Source organism: Drosophila ananassae, chromosome 3L (genome assembly GCF_017639315.1).
Source record: "Drosophila ananassae strain 14024-0371.13 chromosome 3L, ASM1763931v2, whole genome shotgun sequence".
Lineage (NCBI taxonomy): Eukaryota > Metazoa > Arthropoda > Insecta > Diptera > Drosophilidae > Drosophila > Drosophila ananassae.
The window spans coordinates 2,606,793-2,633,596 of record NC_057929.1 but is presented as its reverse complement, the minus strand read 5'-3'; the positions used below and the strand labels follow the sequence as shown (position 1 = coordinate 2,633,596).

The 26,804-nt window shown below is 43.7% G+C and overlaps 7 protein-coding genes and 1 pseudogene across 14 annotated transcripts in view; 4 read left to right on the top strand and 4 right to left on the bottom strand.

Annotated features, from left to right (window-relative positions):
* The first annotated feature begins 24 nt into the window (after window positions 1–24).
* Window positions 25–1,750, top strand: LOC6495152 (probable cytochrome P450 6a23). The gene is made up of 2 exons (XM_001958916.4): window positions 25–1,140; window positions 1,207–1,750. Exons 1-2 carry the CDS (start codon window positions 60–62, stop codon window positions 1,626–1,628), a joined length of 1,503 nt encoding a protein of 500 aa, XP_001958952.1. The 5' UTR covers window positions 25–59; the 3' UTR covers window positions 1,629–1,750.
* Window positions 1,751–2,073: 323 nt separating this feature from the next.
* Window positions 2,074–5,881, top strand: LOC6495153 (annotated as a pseudogene).
* A 133-nt stretch (window positions 5,882–6,014) lies between these two features.
* LOC6495486 (cytochrome P450 6a9) lies at window positions 6,015–7,817 on the bottom strand. Its single transcript, XM_001958914.4, has 2 exons — window positions 6,642–7,817; window positions 6,015–6,585 (listed from the first exon to the last, which is right to left on the bottom strand). Exons 1-2 carry the CDS (start codon window positions 7,780–7,782, stop codon window positions 6,167–6,169), a joined length of 1,560 nt encoding a protein of 519 aa, XP_001958950.1. The 5' UTR covers window positions 7,783–7,817; the 3' UTR covers window positions 6,015–6,166.
* A 1,871-nt stretch (window positions 7,818–9,688) lies between these two features.
* Window positions 9,689–11,340, top strand: LOC6495154 (probable cytochrome P450 6a20). Its single transcript, XM_001958913.4, has 2 exons — window positions 9,689–10,796; window positions 10,856–11,340. Exons 1-2 carry the CDS (start codon window positions 9,710–9,712, stop codon window positions 11,272–11,274), a joined length of 1,506 nt encoding a protein of 501 aa, XP_001958949.2. The 5' UTR covers window positions 9,689–9,709; the 3' UTR covers window positions 11,275–11,340.
* A 2,417-nt stretch (window positions 11,341–13,757) lies between these two features.
* On the bottom strand, window positions 13,758–15,465 carry LOC6495485 (probable cytochrome P450 6a21). Its single transcript, XM_001958912.4, has 2 exons — window positions 14,280–15,465; window positions 13,758–14,223 (listed from the first exon to the last, which is right to left on the bottom strand). The coding sequence occupies exons 1-2, from the start codon at window positions 15,373–15,375 to the stop codon at window positions 13,805–13,807; spliced, it is 1,515 nt and encodes a 504-aa protein (XP_001958948.1). The 5' UTR covers window positions 15,376–15,465; the 3' UTR covers window positions 13,758–13,804.
* A 268-nt stretch (window positions 15,466–15,733) lies between these two features.
* LOC6495484 (cytochrome P450 6a8) lies at window positions 15,734–17,529 on the bottom strand. Its single transcript, XM_001958911.4, has 2 exons — window positions 16,377–17,529; window positions 15,734–16,315 (listed from the first exon to the last, which is right to left on the bottom strand). The coding sequence occupies exons 1-2, from the start codon at window positions 17,476–17,478 to the stop codon at window positions 15,891–15,893; spliced, it is 1,527 nt and encodes a 508-aa protein (XP_001958947.1). The 5' UTR covers window positions 17,479–17,529; the 3' UTR covers window positions 15,734–15,890.
* Window positions 17,530–19,464: 1,935 nt separating this feature from the next.
* Window positions 19,465–22,156, top strand: LOC6495155 (probable cytochrome P450 317a1). The gene has a single exon (XM_001958910.3). It carries the CDS (start codon window positions 19,748–19,750, stop codon window positions 21,311–21,313), a length of 1,566 nt encoding a protein of 521 aa, XP_001958946.2. The 5' UTR covers window positions 19,465–19,747; the 3' UTR covers window positions 21,314–22,156.
* LOC6495483 (KN motif and ankyrin repeat domain-containing protein 1) overlaps window positions 22,135–26,804 on the bottom strand; it is a 26,907-nt gene continuing 22,237 nt past the window's right edge. For 7 of the 8 annotated variants that reach the window (XM_014907844.3, XM_044715866.1, XM_044715867.1 and 4 more), the window contains 7 exons: window positions 25,683–26,134; window positions 24,247–25,616; window positions 23,424–23,855; window positions 23,116–23,362; window positions 22,831–23,043; window positions 22,523–22,723; window positions 22,135–22,460 (listed from right to left, as the gene is read on the bottom strand). In XM_014907844.3, the coding sequence (XP_014763330.1) occupies window positions 22,293–22,460; window positions 22,523–22,723; window positions 22,831–23,043; window positions 23,116–23,362; window positions 23,424–23,855; window positions 24,247–25,616; window positions 25,683–26,134 (3,083 nt within the window). In that variant the 3' untranslated portion in view covers window positions 22,135–22,292. Of the gene's footprint in view, window positions 22,461–22,522; window positions 22,724–22,830; window positions 23,044–23,115; window positions 23,363–23,423; window positions 23,856–23,921; window positions 24,102–24,246; window positions 25,617–25,682; window positions 26,135–26,804 lie in introns of those variants that run through there. The other variant, XM_014907842.3, reaches the window with a different exon arrangement.

Here is a 26,804-nt window from a genome sequence, read left to right as displayed (position 1 = left end):
CTATATAAATCGTAGCTCCCCCCACGGGAATTCAGTTTAGAAAGCTGGGTGTCATCGAAATGTCGCTGTTCCTTTCACTGATTTGTGTTTTGATTTCCCTGGTTGTGTTTGCTGTCCGGCGGCGACTCGGATATTGGCAACAGAGGGGCATACCCCACGATGCACCCCACCCCATTTTCGGGAACCTTAAGGACTGGCCCAAGAAGCGACATTTTTCAGTGATATTTAAGGACTACTACAATAAGTACAAAAGTTCTAATAACCCCTTTGCTGGATTTTACTTCTTCCTGACTCCGACGGCTATCGTCACAGACCTGGAACTGGTCAAGAGAGTGTTGATCAAGGACTTTAACCACTTTGAGAATCGTGGAGTTTTCCACAATGAGAAAGATGATCCACTCTCGGGTACGTTGTTTTCCATCGAAGGCCAAAAATGGCGCCACCTGCGACGCAAGCTGTCGCCCACCTTTACGTCCGGAAAGATGAAGTACATGTTCCCCATTGTGGCCAAAATCGGAGAGGAATTGGAGAAGGTGTTTAACCAGAAAACAGCTTCAAGCCAAGTCGTCGAAGTGGTCGATTTGGTGGCACGTTTTACTTCGGATGTCATCGGGTCCTGTGCCTTTGGCCTGAACTGCAATAGTTTGCATGATCCCAAGGCCGAGTTCGTGGCAATGGGTAAACGGGCGATCGTCGAGCGGAGATACGGAGGCTGGCTGGACCTCTTCTTCTTCGGATTCCCGAAGCTATCCCGCCGCCTTCACCTGAAAATAAATGTTCAAGATGTGGAGGATTTCTACAGTAGAATTGTGAGGGAGACCATCGACTACAGGCTGAAAACCAAGGAGAAGAGGAACGACTTTATGGACAGTTTGATTGAGTTGTACCAGAAGGAGCAGGAGGGCAATTCTGAGGATGGATTAAGTTTTAATGAGGTACTGGCGCAGGCCTTTATATTCTTTTTGGCTGGCTTCGAGACGAGTTCTACCACCATGGGATTCGCTCTCTACGAACTGGCCCTTAACCAGGATGTCCAGGACAAGTTGCGAAAGGAAGTTACTGAGGGTCTCGCTAAAACCAATAATGAGTTTACCTACGAGGGTGTCCGAGAAATGAAATACCTAAATCAGGTCATAATGGGTTAGTATAAATTAGTTAGATTTAAATAATACACGTTGAATATTCAAAAACTCTAATGCCTTATAGAAACCTTACGAAAGTACCCCGTCCTGGCGCATCTAACAAGAGACACTGAGACGGACTTTTCACCCGAGGATCCTAAGTACTTTATAGCCAAGGGAACCAGTGTTTTGATTCCTTCTTTGGGCATTCACTACGATCCGGATATTTATCCTGAGCCGAATGAGTTCAAGCCAGAGCGGTTTACGGAAGAGGCCATTGCAGCCCGACCATCCTGTACCTGGCTGCCCTTCGGCGAAGGTCCACGCAACTGTATCGGTCTACGATTTGGGTTGATGCAGTCACAAGTAGGAATAGCTTACCTGATCAGAAGTTTCAGATTTTCAGTTGCTCCGGAAACTCAAATACCTATGAAGTTTGTGACACCGAATATTCTTCTTTCGGCCGAAAATGGTATACATCTGAAGGTGGAAAAGATATCCAATTAATATTCTAGAGACTACTAGTCTGAAGATAGCTCCCTTAATCAAAAGAACGATTTTTTGTATATTTAATCAATTTTGTCGTTTTATCGTTTTTTTAATCAATAAAATATGTATTCATCCATAAACTTTTATAGTCGAATAGAGTTCCTACAACCTAGATAATAGTTCGAGTGTACTAAATTGTTTATAATCATTTTTGGGGTAAAAAATTTGATAAGTTTTGAGAGAAAATAATCCGAATACTTATTATTTCGTCAAGAGACTAACTTTTTGAACAATTGAGCAGCAAACACATATTAATATTTGTAATCAGGAAATATGTGTTTTTTGTGATTCTAATCAAGAGATCTCTCACGTTGAGGTTTATCAGGGGGTATAATGGTTAAAAAAGCTCATTTTCAAGAGAGTCTCTAACAGTCTAAGAGAGTTTTCTGTATATAACAATCGTAGTTTACCTTATTTTTATTCAGTATTGAGTAGAACGTCTTGCCGGTAAAATGTCGCTAGTCCTAACTCTGATCGCAGTTGTTTTTTCGCTGATTCTGTTCGCTGCGCGGCGACGACTTGGATATTGGCAGCGAAGAGGAATACCCCACGATGTGCCACACCCAGTTTTTGGAAACATAAAGGACTGGCCCAAGAAGCGACACATTGCCCATATTTTTAGAGACTACTATCTGAAGTACAAAGGTTCTGAGTACCCCTTCGCCGGGTTCTACTTCTTCTTCACCCGAACTGCCGTAATCACCGATCTGGAACTGGTCAAGAGAGTCATGATTAAGGATTTCAACCACTTTGAGAATCGAGGAATTTTCCACAATGAGATCGATGATCCCCTGTCCGGCACGTTGTTCGCCATCGAAGGCCAGAAGTGGCGTCACCTGAGGCACAAGCTCACACCCACCTTTACGTCCGGAAAAATGAAGCACATGTTCCCCATTGTGGTCAAGGTGGGGGAGCAAATGGAGAAAGTCTTTAGGGAGAAAACAGTGGCAGGACAAAGCCAGGTCCTAGAAGTTGTCGACCTGGTGGCGCGCTTTACTGCCGACGTTATCGGCACCTGTGCCTTTGGCCTGGATTGCAATAGTTTGCATAATCCCAAGGCCGAGTTCGTCACAATGGGAAGACGGGCGATCGCCGAGCGGAGGTACGGAGGCTGGCTGGACTTCTTTATCTTTGGCTTCCCGAAGCTATCCCGCCGCCTTCATCTGAAACTGAACGTCCAAGAAGTGGAGGACTTCTACACTGGAATTGTGAGGGAGACCATCGACTACAGGCTGAAAACCAAGGAGAAGAGGAACGACTTCATGGACAGTTTGATCGAGATGTACCAGAAGGAGCAGGAGGGCAATTCGGAGGATGGACTAACCTTCAACGAGTTGCTGGCCCAGGCCTTTATCTTCTTCGTGGCTGGTTTCGAGACGAGTTCGACCACCATGGGCTTTGCACTGTATGAACTGGCCCAGAATCTGGACATTCAGGATAAATTGCGACAAGAGATCAACCAAGTATTGGCCAAGCACAACAACGAGTTCACCTACGAGGGCATCAAGGAGATGAAGTATCTGGAACAGGTCGTAATGGGTGAGTTGTAATATTTGATTGTTTTTGAAACAAAAAGTAACCAACTTTTCCATCAGAAACTCTTCGGAAGTATCCAGTTTTGGCGCATCTTACGAGGAAAACCGAGACAGACTTTTCTCCTGAGGACCCCAAATACTTCATTGCCCAAGGAACTGTGGTTGTTATACCCGCCCTGGGAATCCATTACGATCCAGAGATCTATCCCGAACCGGAGAAATTCAAGCCGGAGCGTTTCACGGAGGATGCCATTGCCGCGAGACCCTCCTGTACCTGGTTACCCTTTGGCGATGGTCCCCGCAACTGCATTGGCCTCCGATTCGGACTGATGCAGACCTGTATTGGCCTGGCCTATTTGATCAGGGGCTATAAGTTCAGTGTCGCCCCAGAGACCCAGATACCCATGAAAGTTGTGATCAAAAACATACTGATTTCTGCTGAGAATGGAATACACCTAAAGGTCGAGAGGATTTCTAAATGAGACCTTTGAGTCTATTTATGAAAAATAAAACTATTGAAGTTTCTATTATAATTTGTAAACAGCTTACCATTCTTAAATATAATATCAAGTAACCAGTATATACCTAGAATTTTAATATATGGTTGGGGTTCTTACAAAGTAATCATGATTAGATTTCAGACTGTTAGTTTGACTTTAAACCTGTTATACAATTAATGGGTAAAGTTTAATGATGTTTTTATTTCTTTAATTCTTTTAAGTCACTTTTTACCATAAGATCAGGTTCAAGGGAAGTACAATAGTAATTCTTCAGCGTCAGATTTAATATATGAGATCATGTATTTTCCTTGTTTCTCTTCATGGGATCTCTAACAAATAACTCAACTGAAGAGACTTGAAGTCATTTCTCTTTAATTATTTGATGATTGCTAAATTTCATTTAGTGTGAAGACTTTTTCATCATGGATCATGAATCATAAATATCCCATAATAATACAAAGAGCATTCCCCCGATAAGAGAGTCCAAAGCTCTGGAAATCGGTCGGAATATAAACAATGTTTGGCGGAGTGCTTTTTCAGTTTGCGAACAATGTTGATTCTCATCGGTTTGATTGTCGGTGTGCTCACCGTAGCTATATGGTGGGTCCACCAGAACTTTACGTATTGGAAGCGACGCGGCATTCCCCACGATCCTCCCCAGCTGATCTTGGGCAACACCAGGGAGTTAATGAAAACCCTCCAATTAGCGGAACTCATCAAACAGACCTACGTCAAATACAAGAACAAAACCAATGGACCCTTTGTGGGATTCTATGTGTACATCAAGAAGTTTGTCATTATCACCGATATCGATTTTGTAAAGACCGTGTTAATACGGGAGTTCGACAAGTTCCACGATCGCGGTGTATTCCACAATGAAAAGGATGACCCGTTGACCGCCAATTTGACGACCATCGAGGGACAGAAGTGGAAAGTTTTGCGCCAAAAATTGACGCCAACCTTTACGTCTGGAAAGATGAAGAATATGTTCCCGCTGGTGCAGAATGTTGGCGATGAGTTAGTCCAGGTGTTTTCCGAAAAAATTGAGGCCACACCAACTCCGCTGGAAATCACGGATTTGTTGGCTCGTTTCACTGCCGATGTAATTGGAGTTTGTGCCTTCGGACTGGACTGTAATAGCCTCCGGGATCCCAGGGCGGAATTCGTCCGGATGGGTAATTCGGCGCTCACTGAGCGTCGGCATGGCAAACTGGTCCACATGCTCCTCTTCGGAGCCCCGAAACTCAGCGCCAAGCTGGGCATTAAAAGTCTCCTACAGCCCGTCTAGGACTTCTACATGAACATCATTAGGGACACCATCGACTATCGAAAGAAGAACAATGTGAAGCGTAACGATTTTATGGACATGCTGATGGAGATGAAACTGAAGTACGATAATGGAAACAAGGAAGAGGGCATCACCTTCAATGAGTTGGCTGCCCAGGCCTTTATATTCTTCCTGGCTGGCTTTGAGACGAGCTCCACAACGATGGGATTCGCCCTCTATGAACTGGCTTGCAACCCGGATATCCAGGAAAAAGCCAGGAAGGAATTATGGCCAAGCATAATGGCAAACTGGACTACGACAGCATGAAGGAGATGACTTATCTGGAAAAAGTGATCGATGGTAAGAAATTGTTTTCTGGATACTTTAAGGCATCTTCTAATACCATTCCTTTTTAGAAACCCTGAGGAAACATCCGGTTGTGGCCCATTTGGTTCGAACTACAACGAAAACCTATGTTCCCAGCAATCCCAAGTACACCATTGAAAAGGGCACTGGAGTTTTGATTTCCACCTTGGGCATCCATCATGATCCGGAGTTCTATCCGGAGCCGGAAAAGTTTATTCCAGAACGTTTCGACGAGGAGCAGATCCAACAGCGTCCGGCTTGCACTTACCTGCCATTTGGAGATGGTCCCCGGAACTGTATTGGGCTTCGATTCGGCCGGATGCAGGTTATTGTTGGAATGGCGCTCCTTATCCATAACTTTAGGTTCGAGTTGCACCCAACAAAGACACCAATACCACTAAAATTCAAAGTTAATAGCATTCTTTTGAGTGCCAAGGATGGCATTCACCTGAATGTTACCAAGCTAGCCTCTTAAAAAGATAAGAAATAACTTATTTGATAATTATTTCAACAGTGAGTCATTGGGAGGAAAAATGCTTCATTGAATAAATCAATAAAGTTGTCAAAATCAAAGAATGTAATCGCATAGATAATATTTATGATAATTCATGTCATTAGTTTCTGTACTTGAATTTTATCAGAAACTGGCTTGTCGACCAAAACGAGTAGTCGGTGATTGTGTCATCGTACTTTTCAAATGTATTTTTAAATCTGTTATAGAATATGTGCACTCATTGTTTCTAATTACAATAAAGCAGAGACCTCGTTTGTTTATAAAGTGATGTAAGCCCACATGCCAGTAGTACTTATTTCTGAATTAAGCGCAGTTTAAACACGTTCCACTTTTAAGTAAATACCAGATTCACTTGAAATAAGAAAAGTTTCTTTGCTGTACTTCATGGGAATGGTAGTTTCCTTGCAGATGGAGAATCTAAAGTCCTTGATCAGCAGAGCCAGGCCGATGCGAGCTTGCATTTGGCCAAAACGCATTCCAATGCAGTTCCTAGGACCATCGCCGAACGGCAGCCATTCCACGGAATCGCGTTCCTTAACCCTCTCCGGTAGAAAGTTGTCCGGGTTAAAGACATCCGGATTGGGATACAATTTCTCATCGCGATGCATGGCTCCACAGGGAATGAGGACAGGCATTCCCTTCTTAATAACATACTTTGGATTATCGGGAACCACATAGTCCTCAAGGCACTCACGATTCAATATTGGCAGTACAGTATAGAGGCGGAGGGTTTCTGTTTCAAGTTAAAGATTAGTTGGTACTCTGAATCTCTTTCGTGGAAATACTTACCAGACAAGACCTGATCTAGGTAGATCAAATCCTTCATGTTCTCATAAGAAAACTCGCCGCTTTTGCCAAAGACTTCGTTGCATTCTTTCCTCACCCGGTCTTGAATGTCCTGGTGCTGAGCCAGCTCGTAAAGGGCAAATCCCATGGTGGTGGATGATGTCTCGAAGCCAGCCCCAAAGAACACAAAGGCCTGAGCTGCCATTTGCTCGATTGTAAGGTTAACACTTTCTCCACTCTCGGACTTGGTTAGTGGACTGTTTTTCAGATCAATTAGTTGATCCATAAAGTCATTGCGTCGGATATTGTTCTGCTCCCTGAAGCTGACCGTCTCCCTGACGATTCGCAGGAAGAAGTGTTCAACTTCCTCTTTGGTGATCTTCATGTGCAGTCGCCGGGCCAAATTGGGGAAGCTATTGATGAATGCTATTCCCAGAGCCCCATGCCGCTGGTCTGTAACAGATTTTCGGCCCATAACCCGGAACTCTGCATTTGGGTCCTTGAGACTGCTGCACTCGATCCCGAAGGCGCATGTGCCAATCACGTCGGTGGTGAAGCGAGCCAGCAGATCCTTCACCTCGACAATATTGTCTTTTTCCAGTGTCTGACCGAAAACCTCGGCGAACTCATGACCCACCTTCACCACGGTGGGAAACATGTACTTCATCTTTCCAGAGGTGAAAGTGGAAGAGAGTTTGTTCCTCATGGACTTCCACTTCTGACCGTCCAGCATGAACAGGTGCCCGGATAATGGATCATCCTCTGTGTTGTGATAAAAGCCACGATCCGTAAACTTGTTGAAATCCCTGATCAAGATCAATTTGGCCAGTGAAGGCTCTAGGACGAAGGCAGCTGGTTTCTGGAACCAGTAGAAGCCGGCAAAAGGTCCTGTGCCCCGGAACTTTTTATAGTAATCTTCCCAAATGTCGCAAAACGATCGCTTAGATTGCACTCCGGCCAGACTTCCCATCAGAATGTGCGGCTTTTCACAGGGGATTCCCGCATTTTTCCAGTAGTTCAGTGTCCTCCGCCATCTCAGTAGAAGATAACTGAGAAGCAAAACTACTGCTGATATAAGGAATGCCTGGACTCCCATGACGTCAGAGTAGCGATAAAAAAAACCGGCGGCCAGCAGCAGAAGCATGGTATCTCGTCCGCCTTCGAAAACTTACTGAGAGCCCCGAGCTTTTTTAGATAGAGGTAACCAGTGAGAAGTACTCTTCAATAGAATGTATATATTGTATCTTTATTGCGCGTTTGCAATTAATAATTATTGGGGCTTGAATCGAAAGCTTTATTCTATTCTGGTTGTTTTTTTGGCAAGTTCTGGATTAACCTTATCTACCTCAACATAATTTGGCAAAGCTGAGGTCACGGTTGGTTGATTTAAATAACAAGGGGTTATTAGGCAAGTTCAATTTGTAGAAAATTTCTGGGTATCGAGGTCGCCATATAATGTTTCATGTTATCTTCCATGGGTACTGGCTCCAAGCACTTTCTTTATACGTCAAAGTGCCATTGTGTCTCTTAATCACCTTCTGGCACTCTAGATATCCTGATGCTTCATATGCATCCCCTTGTGTATCAAAGTCTCCTATTTTGGCCATCCCATGTAATCGTTGGGTTAGAATTCCCGGTCTGTGAACAGACAGTCTATAAAACCACGGGGGATCTCTAAATTTTTCCAGTACTGTTAGATTGCGACGCGAGATTCTAGTCGAAGTAGATTCTAAAATGTATTGTTATTATTGCTTGATTCCAACTCTCTTTGGTTTTGTATAAGAGAATTTTTTATTTTTCATAAATAAATTTGGCTCACTTAATTTATTTTGACAGCCTAGACCTACCTCAATTTATTTTTCCAACACTTAGGCTATTTCTATTATTTTATACAATTATTATTTTATACAACTTTCAACTTACTCATACATGGGATTAGCTTATATTATAAATTGAGAACTATTTTTAGAATGAACTTGGTCGCTTGAAAACATATAGCCTTCTAGCCATGGGATTTGTAAAACGATCTCGTCAGAAGCTTAAATTCCCAACCAGCTGTTTGTTTTTTAAGAGAAAAATCTCTGCATTTTCTGTTTACTTATTAAGATACAATTACTCTTTTGTATCTTACAGATAAGACGTAGAATGAGTGTGTAATGTTAACTGGAATTTTAAGCTCTCTTTGGGAAAGAAACTTGTTGAATGCCACAAAAACAGTAGTAAGCATGACAAGCACTTTTTCATTCATAAATTACGTCACATAATTAGGCAGAAGAAAACAAACAAACAAAACTAAATTATTTTATTTTATTGGATATAAACAAATGGTTAAAAATATTCGATATTATTTTATACAAGCCATAAAGACTTATGAAGAATTATGAGCAATAGAGCGCAATGTATGTGAAATTCGCTACAATTCGGTAGGCGATAAATTCAGTAACCAGTAATTCAGGTTAAAAATGCAAGCAAGGGTGACTGGCATTTTTAAAAATATACTGTTTTTTAAGATCTATTATGTAGGACTTCAAAATATACAAAATATTGTATGTATAAATTGGCCACTAAAATGTTAAAGTTTTTTATTTGTAGGGAAAAACGCAAGGAAAAGTTTTATTTTTTAACGAAAAGGCAAGTTAATGATGACAGGTATGTTTGGCTCTTATCAATTCTATAGAATATTACTCTTCAGTCACCGTTAATCGGCAGGTTTAGAGAATCAGAAAAATGAAGAGAAATAGTTTAAATAAATAAACAATATGAATCCTTTTTAAAATAATTTATTCTTTGATATACGTAATGAAATACTAATAGAGTCAGTTGAATATTACTATATTATTAATTTCTAAAATATTAAGTAAGTACTGGTAGTTACTAATTTAGGCCTTTTCATAGAGGCTTTGAAAAACTGCCAGATAAGAGTGAGTGGTGGTTTTAATACTGTAGGTCTCTTTTTATTGGCTCACATCAAGAGAACCAGGTGCTAGCTAAGAGAGTATCTAATCGTTCGAGTCGGCCTGGCCCCTATAAAAAGCCCAGCGAATTGAAATAACTCATTCATAAGTTTCGAGATGGCCGTTTTGATCGCACTCTTAGTGGCAGTGATCACCCTCGTGGTGTGGTATGTCCACCAAAATTTTAACTACTGGAAGCGCCGCGGTATTCCACACGATGAACCAAGTATTCCGTTTGGAAATACCAAAGAGTTTATGAAAACAAAGCATATATCGCTACTCGCCCGGGACGCGTACATAAAGTACAAAAACAAGACCGATGGACCGTTTGTGGGATTTTACATGTATTTTAAAAAGTTTGTTATTCCCACGGATATTGATTTTGTAAAGACTGTGTTGATCCGCGAATTCGACAAGTTTCACGATCGTGGTATCTTCCACAACGAACGCGACGATCCTCTCTCCGGTAATCTGGTAAACATCGAAGGACAAAAGTGGAAAACTCTTCGCCAGAAGCTAACCCCCACCTTTACGTCCGGAAAAATGAAGAATATGTTTCCCACTATACTGGATGTGGGCGATCAACTGATTTCGGTTTTCGGAGAAAAGGTTTCCGCCAGCCAGGGCGGCTTGGAAATCACGGATCTCTTGGCTCGCTTCACCGCCGATGTCATCGGGAGCTGCGCCTTTGGCCTTGATTGCCATTGTCTGAAGGACCCCAAGGCGGAGTTTGTCAAAATGGGAGTGTCTGCCATCACCGAACGGCGACATGGAAGAGCCATGGACCTCTTCTTGTTTGGGGCTCCCAAATTGGCGGCCAAGCTACGCATGAAGGCCAATGTGCAAAAGGTCGAGGATTTCTATATGAACATCATCAAGGACACAGTGGATTATCGAGTGAAGAATAATGTGAAGCGTAACGACTTTATGGACATGCTGATCGAGATGAAGCTGAAGTACGATAATGGCAACAAACAGGATGGTCTCACATTCAACGAGATTGCCGCCCAGGCCTTTATATTCTTCCTGGCTGGATTCGAGACGAGCTCCACGACCATGGGATTCGCTCTCTACGAACTGGCCCTCAACCAGGATGTACAGGATAAGCTGAGACTGGAAGTTAACAGTGTGCTGGAAAAGCATGACGGGAGACTAAGCTACGATTCAATGCGGGAGCTGGTATATATGGATAAGGTCATCGATGGTAAACATACTTTACTTTTTCAGTATTCCCAAATACAAAACGATCTATTGTCCCTCTAGAAACCATGAGGAAACGCCCTGTAGTTGGACATTTGATTCGCATTGCAACTCAACGTTATGAGCACAGCAATCCCAAGTATTACATTGAACCTGGCACTGGTGTCATGGTGCCCTCCTACGCCATCCACCATGATCCTGAGTTCTATCCGGAGCCGGAGAAGTTCATTCCGGAACGCTTCGACGAGGAGCAGATAATGCAACGTCCGGCGTGTACGTTCCTGCCGTTCGGCGATGGTCCTCGTAATTGTATTGGCCTTCGATTTGGCCGGATGCAGGTGATTGTTGGAATGGCTCTTCTCATCAAAAACTTTAAGTTTGAAGTGCATCCTACAAAGACTCAAGTTCCTCTCAAATACAGATGCGATGATATTTTGATCAGTGCCGAAGGTGGCATTCATCTGAAAGTCAGCAAAGTTTAGGGGTTACAGAATATAATAGAAAAACAATTATAACTAATTAAGATAGGTTGAAACTTTCAATGCAATGTATAAAAATAATTAGGGGGTTGCATCCATTATATGGAAATGCATCATGACTAATAAACTAAAAATAGACACGAACAGCTTTACATTTCAAGGCAGTGATCTCGATGTGTTACGAGTATGTGAGAACATTTTTCCAAGTATGAAAAGTATGGGAATAGCTTTTTGTTATTTAATAATATAGAACCTCCAAATGTACTATGGAACCTACTATGAAAATTTTAAATGAACTATAAATAAAATTGAATTTATTATTTCCAACGCTTACAATGACTTACGACGTTTTGCTATGGCAAATGGGTTTTATACTTTGATGCATAGATGGAGATTGGATTTTGATTGATGGAGAATCCATCCACAAATCGATTAAGGTATTCCGTTCAAGAATCGGATGATTATTGACAAAGATATGGCCATCGCAGTGGGTCCCATGGACCTCCACATGCATTTTCAATATTTCAAAGGGGACCCCCTAGAAAAAATGAAGAAAAATTTAAAAAATATTTTGTTTCCAGGTTTTGATGCAGATTGATTGATCCATCCACAAATCGATAAAGGTATTCCGATCAAGAATCGGATGATTATTGACAAAGATATGGCCATCGCAGTGGGTCCCATGGACCTCCACGTGCATTTTCAATATTTCAAAGGGGACCCCATAGAAAAAATGAAGAAAAATTTAAAAAATATTTTGTTTCCAGGTTTTGATGCAGATTGATGGAGAATCCATCCACAAATCGATTAAGGTATTCCGACCAAGAATCGGATGATTATTGACAAAGATATGGCCATCGCAGTGGGTCCCATGGACCTCCACATGCATTTTCAATATTTCAAAGGGGACCCCCTAGAAAAAATGAAGAAAAATCTAAAAAATATTTTGTTTCCAGGTTTCGATGCAGATTGATGGAGAATCAATCCACAAATCGATAAAGGTATTCCGATCAAGAATCGGATGATTATTGGCAAAGATATGGCCATCGCAGTGGGTCCCATTGACCTCTACATGCATTTTCAATATTTCAAAGGGGACCCCCTAGAAAAAATGAAGAAAAATTTAAAAAATATTTTGTTTCCAGGTTTTGATGCAGATTGATGGAGAATCCATCCACAAATCGATTAAGGTATTCCGACCAAGAATCGGATGATTATTGACAAAGATATGGCCATCGCAGTGGGTCCCATGGACCTCCACATGCATTTTCAATATTTCAAAGGGGACCCCCTAGAAAAAATGAAGAAAAATCTAAAAAATATTTTGTTTCCAGGTTTCGATGCAGATTGATGGAGAATCAATCCACAAATCGATAAAGGTATTCCGATCAAGAATCGGATGATTATTGGCAAAGATATGGCCATCGCAGTGGGTCCCATTGACCTCTACATGCATTTTCAATATTTCAAAGGGGACCCCCTAGAAAAAATGAAGAAAAATTTAAAAAATATTTTGTTTCCAGGTTTTGATGCAGATTGATGGAGAATCCATCCACAAATCGATTAAGGTATTCCGATCAAGAATCGGATGATTATTGACAAAGATATGGCCATCGCAGTGGGTCCCATGGACCTCCACATGCATTTTCATTATTCCGGAGGGGACCCCCCAGAAAAAATGACGAAAAATCTAAAAAATATTTTGTTTCCAGGTTTTGATGCAGATTGATGGAGAACCAATCCACAAATCGATAAAGGTATTCCGATCAAGAATCGGATGATTATTGGCAAAGATATGGCCCACGGCATCGCAGTGGGTCCCATTGACCTCCACATTCATTTTCATTATTCCGGAGGGGACCCCCCAGAAAAAATGAAGAAAAATCTAAAAAATATTTTGTTTCCAGGTTTTGATGCAGATTGATGGAGAATCAATCCACAAATCGAGAAAGGTATTCCGATCAAGAATCGGATGATTATTGGCAAAGATATGGCTATCGCAGTGGGTCCCATTGATCTCCACATACAGTTATAAAATTTCAAAGGACAGAAAAAATGAAGAGAAATTTAAAATATATTGTGGTAGTATGTTTTTATCGATGGGGAATCAATCCAAGAATTGTTAAAGGTATTCCGTTCAAGAATCGAATGCAAGTTGGCAATGATATAGACGTGTAAACAATACACGTAAAGTATCAACACTCACCATTTTTAAATTTTGTGTTGCCTACCTTTAGGCATTTCCTTTAGAGAGTAACGAATTAATACTTATTCTACGGTAGTTAAGAGTTTATTTGCAAAAATGCAAATCTCGTTTTAAAGTCAGTTAATGTTATACTACATAGTATACAAATAAGGCTGATGAAACTTTAACAGGTGTTGAGTTTTCTTTATTCCTGGTAATCAACACAGATAATCCCATTCAACTTGACGTATTTCTGACTCAGAAGTTCGAAATGCCTTTTAACAAAATTAAACATGTGTTGTTCGCTTGAATATATTTTAATAGATTTTTAATGTTATTTTTATCGGTTTATACACGTTCCACCTTAAGATAAATCCCTGATTCACTGCCAATGAGGAATAGTTTCTTATCGAACTTCATGGGAATGGTTGTCTGGCTGCAAACCGAGAACTTGAAGTTCTTGATGAGGAGCGCTAGACCAATACGACTTTGCATTTGGCCAAAACGCATCCCAATGCAATTGCGTGGTCCATCTCCAAATGGAAGCCATAGTACCGAATCACGATCTCTGACGCGTTCCGCAGTGAAGTTGTCCGGATTGAAAGTGTCCGGATTTGGGTAATATTTCTCGTCCCGATGCATTGCTCCTGCGGGGATTAGGATGGGCATTCCCTTCTTGATCACATACTTGGGATTCTCAGGAACTACAAAGTCCTCCAGGCATTCGCGATTCAGGACCGGAAGGACTGTGTACAAGCGAAGTGTTTCTGCAAAAGAAATAATGTTGGGAAGCCCTTTTTGTATAAACATGGTTTTTTTTTACCAGATATAACTTGGTCGAGGTAGACCAGCTCCTTAGTGCTCTCATATGTTAGCTCTCCATTATACTTTTCGAAAACCTCCTGGCACTCCTTTCTTACACGATCCTGGATATCCTGGTGCTGGGCCAACTCGTACAAGGCGAATCCCATTGTGGTCGAGGAGGTCTCGAAGCCGGCAGTGAAGAATACAAAGGCCTGAGCTGCTACTTCCTCAATGGTTAGATTGACATTCTCCCCAGTATCGGATTTCATTAAGGTGTTATTTTTTAAATCAATCAACTGGTCCATGAAGTCATTACGCCGGATGTTGTTTTGCTCGCGGAAGCTTACCGTTTCCCGGACGATACGCATGAAGAACTTTTCAATGGGTTCGGCGGTAGTCTTTACGCCCAGCCGACGGGCCACATTAGGGAAACTATTAACCAATCCGATTGCCAGGGAACCAAGCCGCTGCTCAGTCAAGGATCGACGACCCATAACCCGGAACTCGGCCTCGGGATCCTTCAGGCTGCTGCACTCGATGCCGAAGGCACAGGTGCCAATCACGTCAGTGGTGAATCTGGCCAACAGCTCCTTGACCTCAACAGTGGACGATTGGTCCACCATTTCGGAGAAAACATCGATGAACTCATGACCCACCTTGGTGACAATGGGGAACATGAACTTCATTTTTCCGGAGGTGAAAGTGGGTGATAGCTTGTTACGCATCGATTTCCACTTCTGGCCATCCAACAGAAACAACTGACCCGTCAATGGATCATCCTTGGTATTGTGATAGAAGCCCCGGTCCGTGAACTTGTTGAACTCTTTGATTAGAATGTGCTTAGCCAGGGAGGGTTCCAAAACAAAGACCGCCGGTCGACGGAACCAGTAGAATCCGGCAAAGGGTCCGGTGCCACGAAACTTTTTGTAGTACCCCGTCCAGACGTCATTAAACGATCTCTTGGTCAGCAATCCCTTCAAGCTTCCCATCAGCTGGTCGGGTTCCTCGCAAGGAATACCTTCGTTTTGCCAATACTTCATGGATTGTCGGAACTTGGCCAAAAGATAGACAACAAGTGCCAAAACGGCCGTAAACAGAACCGTTCCAATATCCATGGTTCGCTTATATTTTGCTATTACGTCGTATATTTTTAAAAAAAGTTGCAAACCCGTTCACAGTGCTAAGTCAACTGACTGCCGTAAAGCTTTTTGGCCGCGTTTTAATAGTAAAACTTTGCAAAACATGATAGTCATTGTGACCGGCAAACACAATTCCAGGTTCTCTAATCTTGGGTACTCCCAAGCTGATAAGTTGCATATGAATTCAATTACCGATTTTAAAATACCTATTAGTGTACCCATTAACGATTAAAAGTAAGGAAAATTTATTCAATTGTAAAAACTCTAATGTTTTCACAAAGTATGAGCATTCCCAGTGTCCCACCCTCTAGTTGACAACATTTTACAGCCGGAATGCAAAGCAAGGGGTCCAGAGCCTACCCCAACTATGTTTATGTAATCTAGTTTAATCAAACAAGACTAAACACTTCTAATCTAGTCTAAATATGTAAACAAAAGTCCGCTTTTTGTTATCTATAATATTTGGCACAATATTGATGGCTTTTAGGAGATTATTGGGGAACTTTCTCCAGTTTGAGGTGAATTCCGTCCTTTACGCTGAGGACAAATGATTTCGGATCGTAGACTAAAGGATCTGGAGTATCGGGGCAGGTGGAGAACTTGAAGTTCTTAATGAGCAGAGCCAGTCCGATACGGGCCTGCATCTGTCCAAATCTCAGGCCAATGCAGTTCCGGGGACCATCACCAAAGGGCAGCCACGCCACTGAGGATCGGTTGGCCGATTCCTGGGGAGAGAATCTTTCAGGGCGGAACTCATACGGTTCGGGGTAGATATCCGGATCGAGGTGCATGGCAGATGAGGGAATGACGACTGACTGACCAGCTTCGATGACAAAGTTCGGGTGGCCAGGAATTACGTAACGATTTTTGGCCATGCGATCCAGTTGTGGAACAATAGTGTAACGACGTAGAGTTTCTATGAAAATTAAAATACATTAGTTGACATAGTCATGGGTTAAAGTTTATTGAGAACCTACCATTTATAACCTGGTGGAGGTAGTGAAGGTCCTTGATGCACTCATAGGTAAGCTCCTTGTTGTGTTCCACTAGCACATCATTGATTTCAGCTCTTAGCTTGTCTTGGATCTGGGGGTTTTTGGCCAGCTCGTACAAAGCATAACCCATCGTGGACGAGGAGGTCTCGAACCCAGCAATGAAGAACACAAAGGCTTGGGCCAGCACCTCGTCCATAGTCAGGCCCTTGACCACTTCGCCGTTCTCCAGGGTCAATTCTTTTTTGTTTTTCATGTCGATCAGCATGTCCATGAAGTCATTCCTCCGTATATTTTCCTTTTCGCGAATAGTCACTGTCTCCGTTACAATCCGACGGTAGAAGTCCTGAATAGGTTTGGCAGTTCTCACAAAACCCAGTTTCTTGGCGAGTTTTGGATAGGTTCGCATGAATCCCAGTATCAAGACACCATGACGTTTCTCCACCAGGCTTCTCTTTCCAAACTGCAGGAACTCGGCCTTCTCATCCCGCAAGCTGTTGCACTGGATGCCGAAGGCACACGTGCCGATCACATCCACCGTGAACCTGGCCACCAGATCGCGAATATCCAGGACCGAGTTCTGCTCCACTTTTTCGTTCATCACGGCGATGAATTCGTTGGCCACAGACACCACTGTGGGATACATGTACTTCATCTTTCCGGAAGTGAAGGTCGACGATAGTTTGCTCCGAAGTGACCGCCACTTGGGTCCATCCAGATTAAAGAGATGTGCCGAAATGGGGTCATCCTTCTCATTGTAGTACAATCCCTTCTCGGAGAAGTTGGAAAAGTCCTTGATCAGGATGTTCTTGGCCAGTTCCTGGTCTTTGACGAGTACAGCGGGTTTTTGGAAAATATAGAAACCCACAAAAGGGGCTTTGACGTCCTTGAACTTGTTGTAGTGATCGCGTAAGACTTCGTGGAAGCCTTTGGTCTTCATCAGTCCCTGAAGGTTTCCCTTTAAAGGATGCGGAGGATCGTATGGTATACCACGGCGTTTAAAGTATGTTAACCGCCGATGCAAGATGTAGGTGGCGACGGCCAACAGAGCGACTACCACTTGAAAGAGAATATATGTTAGAGCCATGTTGTGTTTGGAGAACTTCGGAAGCGACTGACTCGCTGACAAACAGCCTCAGCCTTTAAAAGTAGAACCAAACCTGCTACTTTGCATGACGGAGCAGAAATTGTGAGGGGAATGAAAAGCGAGAGTTAATCGCTGTGTTTACTTTTTGCCACAATCTATGATCAAGCATGAGTCTCACAGTAGACTTTGGCTGCAGAGAATCATAATACAAATATATAGAATATGATAAAGGAGTAGGCGTAGGCAGTTTCCACTATACTGAGTCTGGATGAGCGAGATACTTTATAATCTTGTTTTCCATATCAATTTCCTTACACAAGCTCATCTTTATAATGCTGTAAAGTTTTATTTTAGTCTGGGAGGGATCAAAACATTTGTTTAGGCTCGTGAGTCACAATGCCTTACCTACCCCAATAAAGCGATAGAGACAGGCAACAGGGAATCCTATGATTATGGATTACAGATTTGGTAAAATAATTTCGTACAACCTTTTGTTCCTTTAATCCCCTGACCAGTCGATGATCGAATTACCAGCAAACTTTGGACAGGGCTTTTTCGCCATTCTATCCAACATGGATACAATGGTGTGGATGCAAAGGTTCTCTATAATGGTGAAAGTTTGTGATTAAAAATGAAAGGAACTCCTAGATATCATTATCATGTTGAGGTACTTAAGATCCCTGGTACTCTCACACGTAAGCTCATTATTGTGTTTTTCCAGAACTTCCTCGATTTCCGCACTCATCTTGGATGTGGGGGTGACTAGCTTAACTTTAAATCCTTTCACAATCCTTTGACAAAGATGCATACACGAAATGACCAGGCAGATTTATTTTCTTTAAGCTTTACTGATTTCCTTTCTGCTGCTGGCAGAGTGATGCGAGGTAAGTGCAACTTTAAAAGTCACAATCAAAGTCACGATGATCGCAACAAAAGCTTTTAAAAGAATCTTTATCTGGTAGCCACTGCCAAGCCCCTAAGCTTATCAATCCCTAGAAATCGATCATCTTTATCTTGATTTCTGGAATCGATGTATAATAGTATATTTTGAAAATGTAACATGATATATGACTATTTTACAGATCTGGCAACCACATTGTGGACGCTTTTCGCCCAAATAGGTTTGACAATTGATTAGATTTCAAGTACGGATATCGTCATTACCAACTGGTTAGCTTTTAGATTCTATTTTCTATTGTTTAGCTTTGTGGATGAGCTTTTCATTGTTAGACTTTTTTTTTGCTTTAAATGGCTAATTGGGCGTACAATTTATAGCCAAAATCATTCACAGAACCACTGAATGTTTGTCCCAATAAACTATAAACGATAAAGTTTAGAACTTTTTACTGCTTAGCTGGACATTTTGTTTTTTAGTGACCGAAAATTTTGTTTATTAGCCTTATCAGAGATGATAACAAACGAAAATGAACTTAAAGCGTAAAAAATAGATAAGGTCAGTGGGTTCTATTAAGGTGACCATGGAAATTACCTACAAAGATTTGGATTTTTTAGAAATTTTTGAAAGATTTCTAGAAGTATTTTAGCTAAAATTTGTCAAATATTATAAGAGATTTATAAGATAGAGAGTCTTAACCTATCAAATTATGCGAAAAATTATGGAAATCAAAGCTATTCATACCCAAAACTCATACTTCTATTCGATTTTGTAGCAGACCCTATTCTAATAGCTTGTTGATGGTTGACAGTAGTTAGCCCGATCAAATTCTTTGTTTATTCAGATTTTTGAAGTGCGTATAAACCAGAGCTGTCTGAGTGTCTTGTTTCGCCACTAACATTGAAAAATAAAGAAATAATAATCATCTGTCTGGCCTGGCATGGCCTCACTCCGACGCCCACAGAACTAAACCGACTACCGACCATATCGGAACCCATAAGCGCCTCAGTGTAGCGTACTCGAAAAATAAAAATATATACATATATAAATTAAAAGCTCGCGCACCTGGACAGGGGAGCGAGTTTCGTAAATAGTTACTTTTCTCAATCGCACTCTCAGTCGGAAAGCGCGCTTTGGTAATGAACGTAACCGCTCGAGAATTCCGTCCGGAACGATGCATTAGATCATCGTCACGGGAGTGAAAAGGAGAGGAGATAGCGGGCGGTCGGGCAGGAAGTGAACCAATAACTCTTCCAACTCCCCAAACCCCTCCTCAGTGATTTCTCCAACGTTTAACGTGTATGGATAACGTGATTCTGAATAAATAGTGCACAAAAAAGTTGAAAAAAAAATATAAAATAGAAAAATAAAAAAATGCAAAATATGTGGATAGTTTTCCTGATCATTGGATTGGTGGTTCTCGGACTGCTGGTTCTTCTAATAATAGCGGCGCGGTATCAACGCGATTATTGGCGCTATCTGAACATTCCGCACGAGAGGCCCAAAAAGTTATGGCCCATTATTAGGCAAATAATGACGCAGACCCTCAGCACCGAGTCCATGAAAGCGAAGCACTACGGCGACATCTACACCAAGTTCAAGGGCAGTGGTCCGTTTTGTGGCTTCTACGCCTTGCTGCAGCCCCGTGCCTTGATCCTCGATCGGGAGTTGATACGCCAGATCATGATCAAGGACTTTTGGAACTTCAACGATCGTGGCATGTACTGTAACCAGAAGTCGGATCCACTTTCCGGAGACCTCTATGGCCTTAGGGGTGAGAGCTGGAAGGAGATGCGCCAGAAGTTGGATCCCAGTTTCGAGGGGGATCGCATGTCCTGGCTCTATGGGTGTATGTACGAGGAAGCGGAGCAACTGCTCCTCACCGTAAGCACCACGCTGATGAAGCAACCCCATTCCACCATTCACATCCAGAAGATCATGCGAAGATACATCCTATCCGCTCTGGCCAAGTGTGTCTTCGGGTTGGACGCCCAGCAGAGGCACAAGTATCCGTTTGAAACCTTCGAGCAAATGACGGAAATGGCTCTGAATAGTCACAAACACGGTTACTTAATGAACCTGATGATGATCCGGTTTCCGAACTTTTGTCGGCTGTTGCGCTTCCGTCGCACTCCCAAGCCGGTGGAGGACTACTTCCTGGGTGTGCTGACCGACATTGTGGAGCAGCGCGAGAAGTCAGGTGTCCAGACACAGGATTACTTGCAGCTCCTGGTGGGAGTTAAGGCCCAGGAGCTGATTACCCACAAGTACGAGGAGGACAAAGAGCTGAAGATGCATCTCCAGAACGAGCTGGCCGCCCATGCGGTTGTCTTCCTCAAGGCTGGATACGAACAGACAGCCAATACATTGTCCTACGTTCTCTACGAACTGGCCCGGCACTCGAAGCTCCAGGCCAGGGTCCGGGAGGAGGTCAAGAAGGCCACGGAGCGGTGCGCCGGCAATCTCAACTACGAGTGCATCCAGTCGCTGACCTTCATGGGTCAGGTGATCAACGAAACCCTTCGGATGCACCCCATTACCCCGTATATTATGCGACGCACTCTCAACAATTATCCGGTACCGGATCACCCCAAATACGTCCTGGTCAAGGAGCTATTTCTCATCATTCCCACGCATGCCATACACCATGATCCGGACATATATCCGGACCCGGAGGTATTCAAGCCGGATCGCTGGTCCGGCCCGAGAGACTCCCTGCAGGAGCAGGGCACCTGGTTTGGATTTGGAGTGGGTGCCCGGAGCTGTATTGGCATTCAGTTTGCCCAGATGCAGTTGAAGTTGGCCCTGGCCCTATTACTCTCCGAATATGAATTCACGCTGAACTCCCGGAAGCCTCTGGTGGACTTGGAGGATGGAATAGCGTTGACCCTGACGCCCCTGGGGGTCATAGAGCCGGGAAATGAGGAGAGGGCGGTGTAAGCTGAAACTATAAGCTTTGTGGCATAAGCCGAGTCTCTGGTATCCTCTTTAGAAATCTTACTCACTTCCGTTTAATTCAAAATTAATTGAAAGAGCAATTTGCAACCAAAAAAGGCAACTCATAAACAAATTATATATATATTATATAAAAAAAAAGAAGAGATGATGTTTATGCCAAAAAAAAAGCTTTAGCTTTATGACACAAGAATTTACTCGATGAACAAAGTCTAGAAAGCAATACAAAACTCAGCATGGCAACTAACCAAATTAAAAATAAAAATTACAAATTAAAATAAATATAATTAAAGAGTAAAGGTCAGGTAACTGAATAAGCCGAGAGTCAATCCTAGCTAATAGTTAAATTAAAAGGCATGTATTTTATTTATTGATTTTATTTATTTCGAAAAAACACTTGGTTTTAAAATAGATTTTTACTCGCATTCGGCGATTTGTTTAATTTCTATTAAATACACACGGCTGTCCTAGAGACTAACCCATTGATTTGTTAAAATATATGTAATTTGTCAGTTTGATTCATTGTTAATTGTTAGTATATATCGTTTTTTGCATTGTCGATTGCTGATATGGTTGGTTTTTGCTTCAAATCGTCTACGGATTTGCATCTCCAGGCCTGTGCACAGAAGTTTTAAATCATATATCAGATATATCAGTTAAAAAATAGAATATTTTAGGACGAGCCTGCTGCTTTCGTTGATTAAAGGATCGAAACTATGATTACAATTAGAAACAACTCTACGCGCTAGCCCTAAAATTAGATGTAAAATAAATAAAGTATATTATGACCGAACGTATTCTAAATATACAGTATCCCTAAAAATCGAAGCTGCAATTGTGTGCTTTTCTGCGTTGTGGAATGTTTTTTGGCAGCCCTACGAAAAAATGCTATTTTGAGCTTAGGATCTAAGTGTTTTTGTTCGACATTTTGGCCGCTAATACAATGTAACGAAATGGCACTCCTCTACTCCGATGGCATCCTCTTCTGCAAGTTTCCGGCACGCAAAGAGGTCCTCAGGGGATCGCCACGGTTCGGCATCTTGCTCCGGAGCATCTGCTCGTGGACATAAAGGAGCAGTCCGACGTCCCGGTGTCCAGCCTGCCAGGCGATCTTGAAAGCTGTGCTGTTATCCTGGAATTAGTGTTTGAAATATAAGTAAGATGAACAGAGGAAGATGGAATCTCGACACTCACCACATCAGTTATCAAGGAATCACAATCGGGATGTGACAGAAGGTGCTTGATAACATCCACTCGTCCGTGCTCGGCGGCACACATCAGTGCCGTACTACCATCCTCGTCCTGGATATTGATGTCCGCTCCGGCTTCCAGGAGCAGACAAACCATGTCAGCATTACCATGCGACACAGCGAGCATCAAAGCGGTCTGGCAGTGCTGTAAATGAGAACAAGGATGGATGGGTAGGGTTAGTAGGGGGAAGTGCAGAGTGGAATCAGTGGGCTACTTCCGGTTTGGGCGGCTTTTTGGAGGCCCTTACCTACCTTCTTGGCGCGCAAGTTGACGTCGGCCATCTTGAAGAGTCGCTGGACGACTGTTCGATGGGCGGGCTGCTTCAGCTTGGCCAGCGACACCAACATCACGCATGTGTATCCGGCGTTATTCGTCATGTTTACATCGCAAACTTTGGAATCCAGCAGAATGGATACAACATCGAAGTTGGCATGCGAGACGGCATAGTGCATGGCGGTGTTTCCCTAAAAAAAAACAAGATTTTTAAAATAAAATAGATAAAATAGATCTGGAACAATTTATAGTTTAAGTCTTACATTTTTGTCAGACAGGTTCACACAATACTCCAGCAATGGGACGGAAAGGGACTCGAAGTAATCCAGATAATCCTCCACTTCACGGGGATCCGCTGCCAGGGTACTGGAGATCTTGAACCAATGATCCTGGATGATGTTCTTAGCCGGTTTCAGGCTTAGCGAGCAAATGGGCTTGGCGCCCAGTTTCTTCAGCAGCGAATCATTGATGGACTTGAGGGCGTCCTTCATTTCCTTGGGCAGCTCAGATCTTGAAAAGGATAATTTAAAGCTATTAATGAAGGATTTAGAAAAAGAGAATCTAATCTCACTTTTTCCTTGGCTCCGAGTCCGCCTGGGCTAATTGATGGAGCTGGGCCTTGGTGGCCGGCCGTTCAATCACCGTCACCTGGGAGCCATCGCTCTGACTAGACTTGAGTGGCGTGCTGGACTTTTTACGGGCCCCTTGGGATATCTGGACATCGATTGGCGGACTGCCAGAGTCGCTGGATGTGCTCAGTAACAGGTCTTGGTCAGGGGATTCTGACTTGGCGGTGCCCGAGGAGGTCATCAGTGGTGCGGGCGATGCATCCCGCGACCAGCTAATACTGACCCTCTTCTCCTCGCGCACAATTAACTCATCGTCCCCGATTTGGCTGAGGTCCAGGGATTCCTTTTGAGGCTGACTGATGAAGCTCTGGGACTCGGCCTGGGGATCTGCTGTCTGGAAACTGGACACACTGGGCGGCTTCTCCTGCAGGGTGCTAAAAATAAAAAAATGATTATTATTGGGGTGTATGGAGGTATAAGTCTCATGGAGGGCAACCCACGTTAGCAGCAAAGCCGAGCATCCACTGACCAGCAGTGGATAGCACGTGAAACTGCTCAGGCTGGAAAACATTGGCACCACCATGCGGAAAACCAAAATTCAAAGAAATCAACAAAAAGTTAAGAAGCGACAGAAACGCGATTCTGGCAAAACAAAAATCATAACTCGACTGAAGGTCAAGACACTAGATTTTCTATTAACTGGGCCCAGACCCCACTGCGCAAAAGCATGCTTTTGGTTTTGGTCCCAACTGAACGGAGGAAAGCTTTTTAGGAAACTTGGCTAAGTTGGTTGCTGGGACAGTGGGACGAAATCTATTTTCTTACCTCATTTTTGCCTTTCGCTCCACCTTTGGACTGGGCGTCGGAGAGGGCGTGGCCAGGGTGTAGGTGTTCTGCCGTTTAAACTCCCGCCTCACGGGGCTGGGACTGGTGAGGTGCTTGGGCCGGGGAATCCGCGAGTCTGCTGATGTGGAACGACGCCCTGCCACCGGGGTAGGGGGACTGGCCTTGGAGAAGTCTTTGGCCAGCTCCTGGATGGCCTCCTTGCAGGAATCACAGTAGTTGGCCGCACAGGCTATCGAAATGTGCGGCTTGACGATGTCGCCACAACCCACATCCCGTTTCCGGACCTCCTCCGTGTTGCAAGCAGAGTGGGTGGTGGTCGGTGGCTTTACCGGCTCTGGCTCCTTGATCTTGTCCGTATTGCAGGATGCGTGGCGGGTGGTGGGAGGTGGCACAGACTCGGCCACCTGCTCTCCCTTCGTGTGGCTTCGGCTCAGACGTTGCAGTCCTTTAGTATCCGTCTGCCGCGACACCTGCTCCGTTCCGCACTGAATCCCCGTGTGTTGTTGCTGGGGATTCACCTGGGCACCCATGGAGCGTACTGCTGTGGCGGCGGTCTGACTTCCAGAACTGTGCACCAGCGTCGCGGGAGTCTGACATCCTATTGTCTTCCTCACAATGGACAGAGCTTCGTTCTCGCCCAAACTGAAGGTGTTGCTCCGGCCGGGCATTTGAGGAGTTGCTGGTTTCGTCTTCTCCGGCGGGGTATCCGGGCCGCATCCTATGCTTTTCTTGGTTACGCCACACTTGGCACACAGCTTATCGTCTACGCAATCCTCGGAGCTGCCCACACTGCGTACATCCGGCTTGCAGCTGGTGAAGTTCTCTCTGGTAGCGGGTTTGGCGGATACGCCCACGTTGTACGTCAGCTTGGGTCTCTCCGGCTGAGTTTGAACGCCGTAGTCGCGCTGTTCACGCTTCGGCACATACATCTGAGTGCCCACCGTGATAAGCTTTCTCTGCTTTACCTTCTCCGCCTGGATCAGAGCCTGCTCCACTTTCTTTTCCAGTTCCTTCTTGGAGTAGACTTCTTCGGATGGCTGAGTTCCAACATTCCGGGTGACAGGGGCGAAGCCAGTGTTCACATCTCTGGTGGCAGGCGGTCGTACCTGGGTGGACACATCGCGCCGGACCACACTGGGCGAGGGTGAGGCAGAGGTGGAAGTACTGCGTATCCGAGCTCCAAGGCTCTCCAGCGAAACTGGACTAATCCTTTGCGGAGTAAACTGCACGGGCGAAGCAGTTTTTATGCCCGGACTGGGCGGTGAGGGCGTCTGTCGTTGGCCACGGAGTAACTCCTCGTTTTTGCGTACCAGTAGCTGTTTTTCGGCCCTCAAGGAATTGAGTTCACGCTGTTTATGGGAGAATAAATTTAATTATTAATTGGAATTCGAAAGCCACTATCCCTTTTAACTCACCTCCATATCTGGTATGACTTTGACTTGCGCCTCCAGATCCTTCAATCGCTTCAGGCTCAAGGCCATTTGCTCGCGTATCTGGAACAGAGCCTGGGCATCCTTGGATGGGTGACCCGCTTCCGAGTTAACTGGTGACTGCAAGGAGCTGCTACCACTCATGGAAGCAGTTTCCGGCTGGCCTTCATCCTTGGGCGTAATGGCAGAGGTGGGTGTGCTGGCCAGAATATGATGACGTCGGGGAGGAGGTGGCGGCGGTGTGGCTCCAACAGCAGCATTTGGCGATTCCAGCTGCTCCACCGGTGACTTGGCATTGGCAGCCACCGCGGCCTGGACATAGCTCTCGTATTGCACTTCGGCCGGGCTGGGGCGCTGCTGCAGGGGCAGTGTCTTGGAGCGCATAAAGGGGGTACTCGGTGAGCCCGTGGGCGATCGGTTTCCCGCAAAACAGGAATCTGGAAATCCATATGACATTTAGAGGATGAGAATGGTTCAGGATAGGATAGGGATTACCGCCCCTGTTCATGAAGATTCTAATTTGCAGTGACGGCATGACTGCTTCCTCTTAACGACTGAACATGCTAGCGAAAATGCTACCCAAGAAGTAGAAATTGCGAAAAGTTCAAGCAGAGACCTAAATCGCTGATAAAAGCGGCTGCGTTTTTCGGCAAAAATTATTTTAATATTTGTGTCAATGTTAGTCGGCGTGAAGCAAAACAAAAACTACATTAAAATATATCTAATTCCATCGAAAGAAAGGCCGAAACTGAATCGGCCAACGATTTTGTTTATTATTTTCTTGCCTGTATGGGTGATTACGAACAAATGGCCGAAGAAGATAAGAAACCCGGGTCTTTATTCAATATTAGTTTTTGTTTATCACTGTGACACACAAACTAACAAACAAACATACGGGTTAGATTTCCATAACCCACAAGGTTGTTGTCGTCTTTTATTCAACTCCATGAGTGTATTTCTATTAGCACAAAAATTAAATATAATTTATGGCCAGCCGGTTGGACTTGCCAGCTATTTTTGTCCCTGCATTTGTCCAATATTCCTCATACGCACTGTACGCCCCCCAAAACAACACAACAGAGAAACACAATTAGTTACTCATCTTGG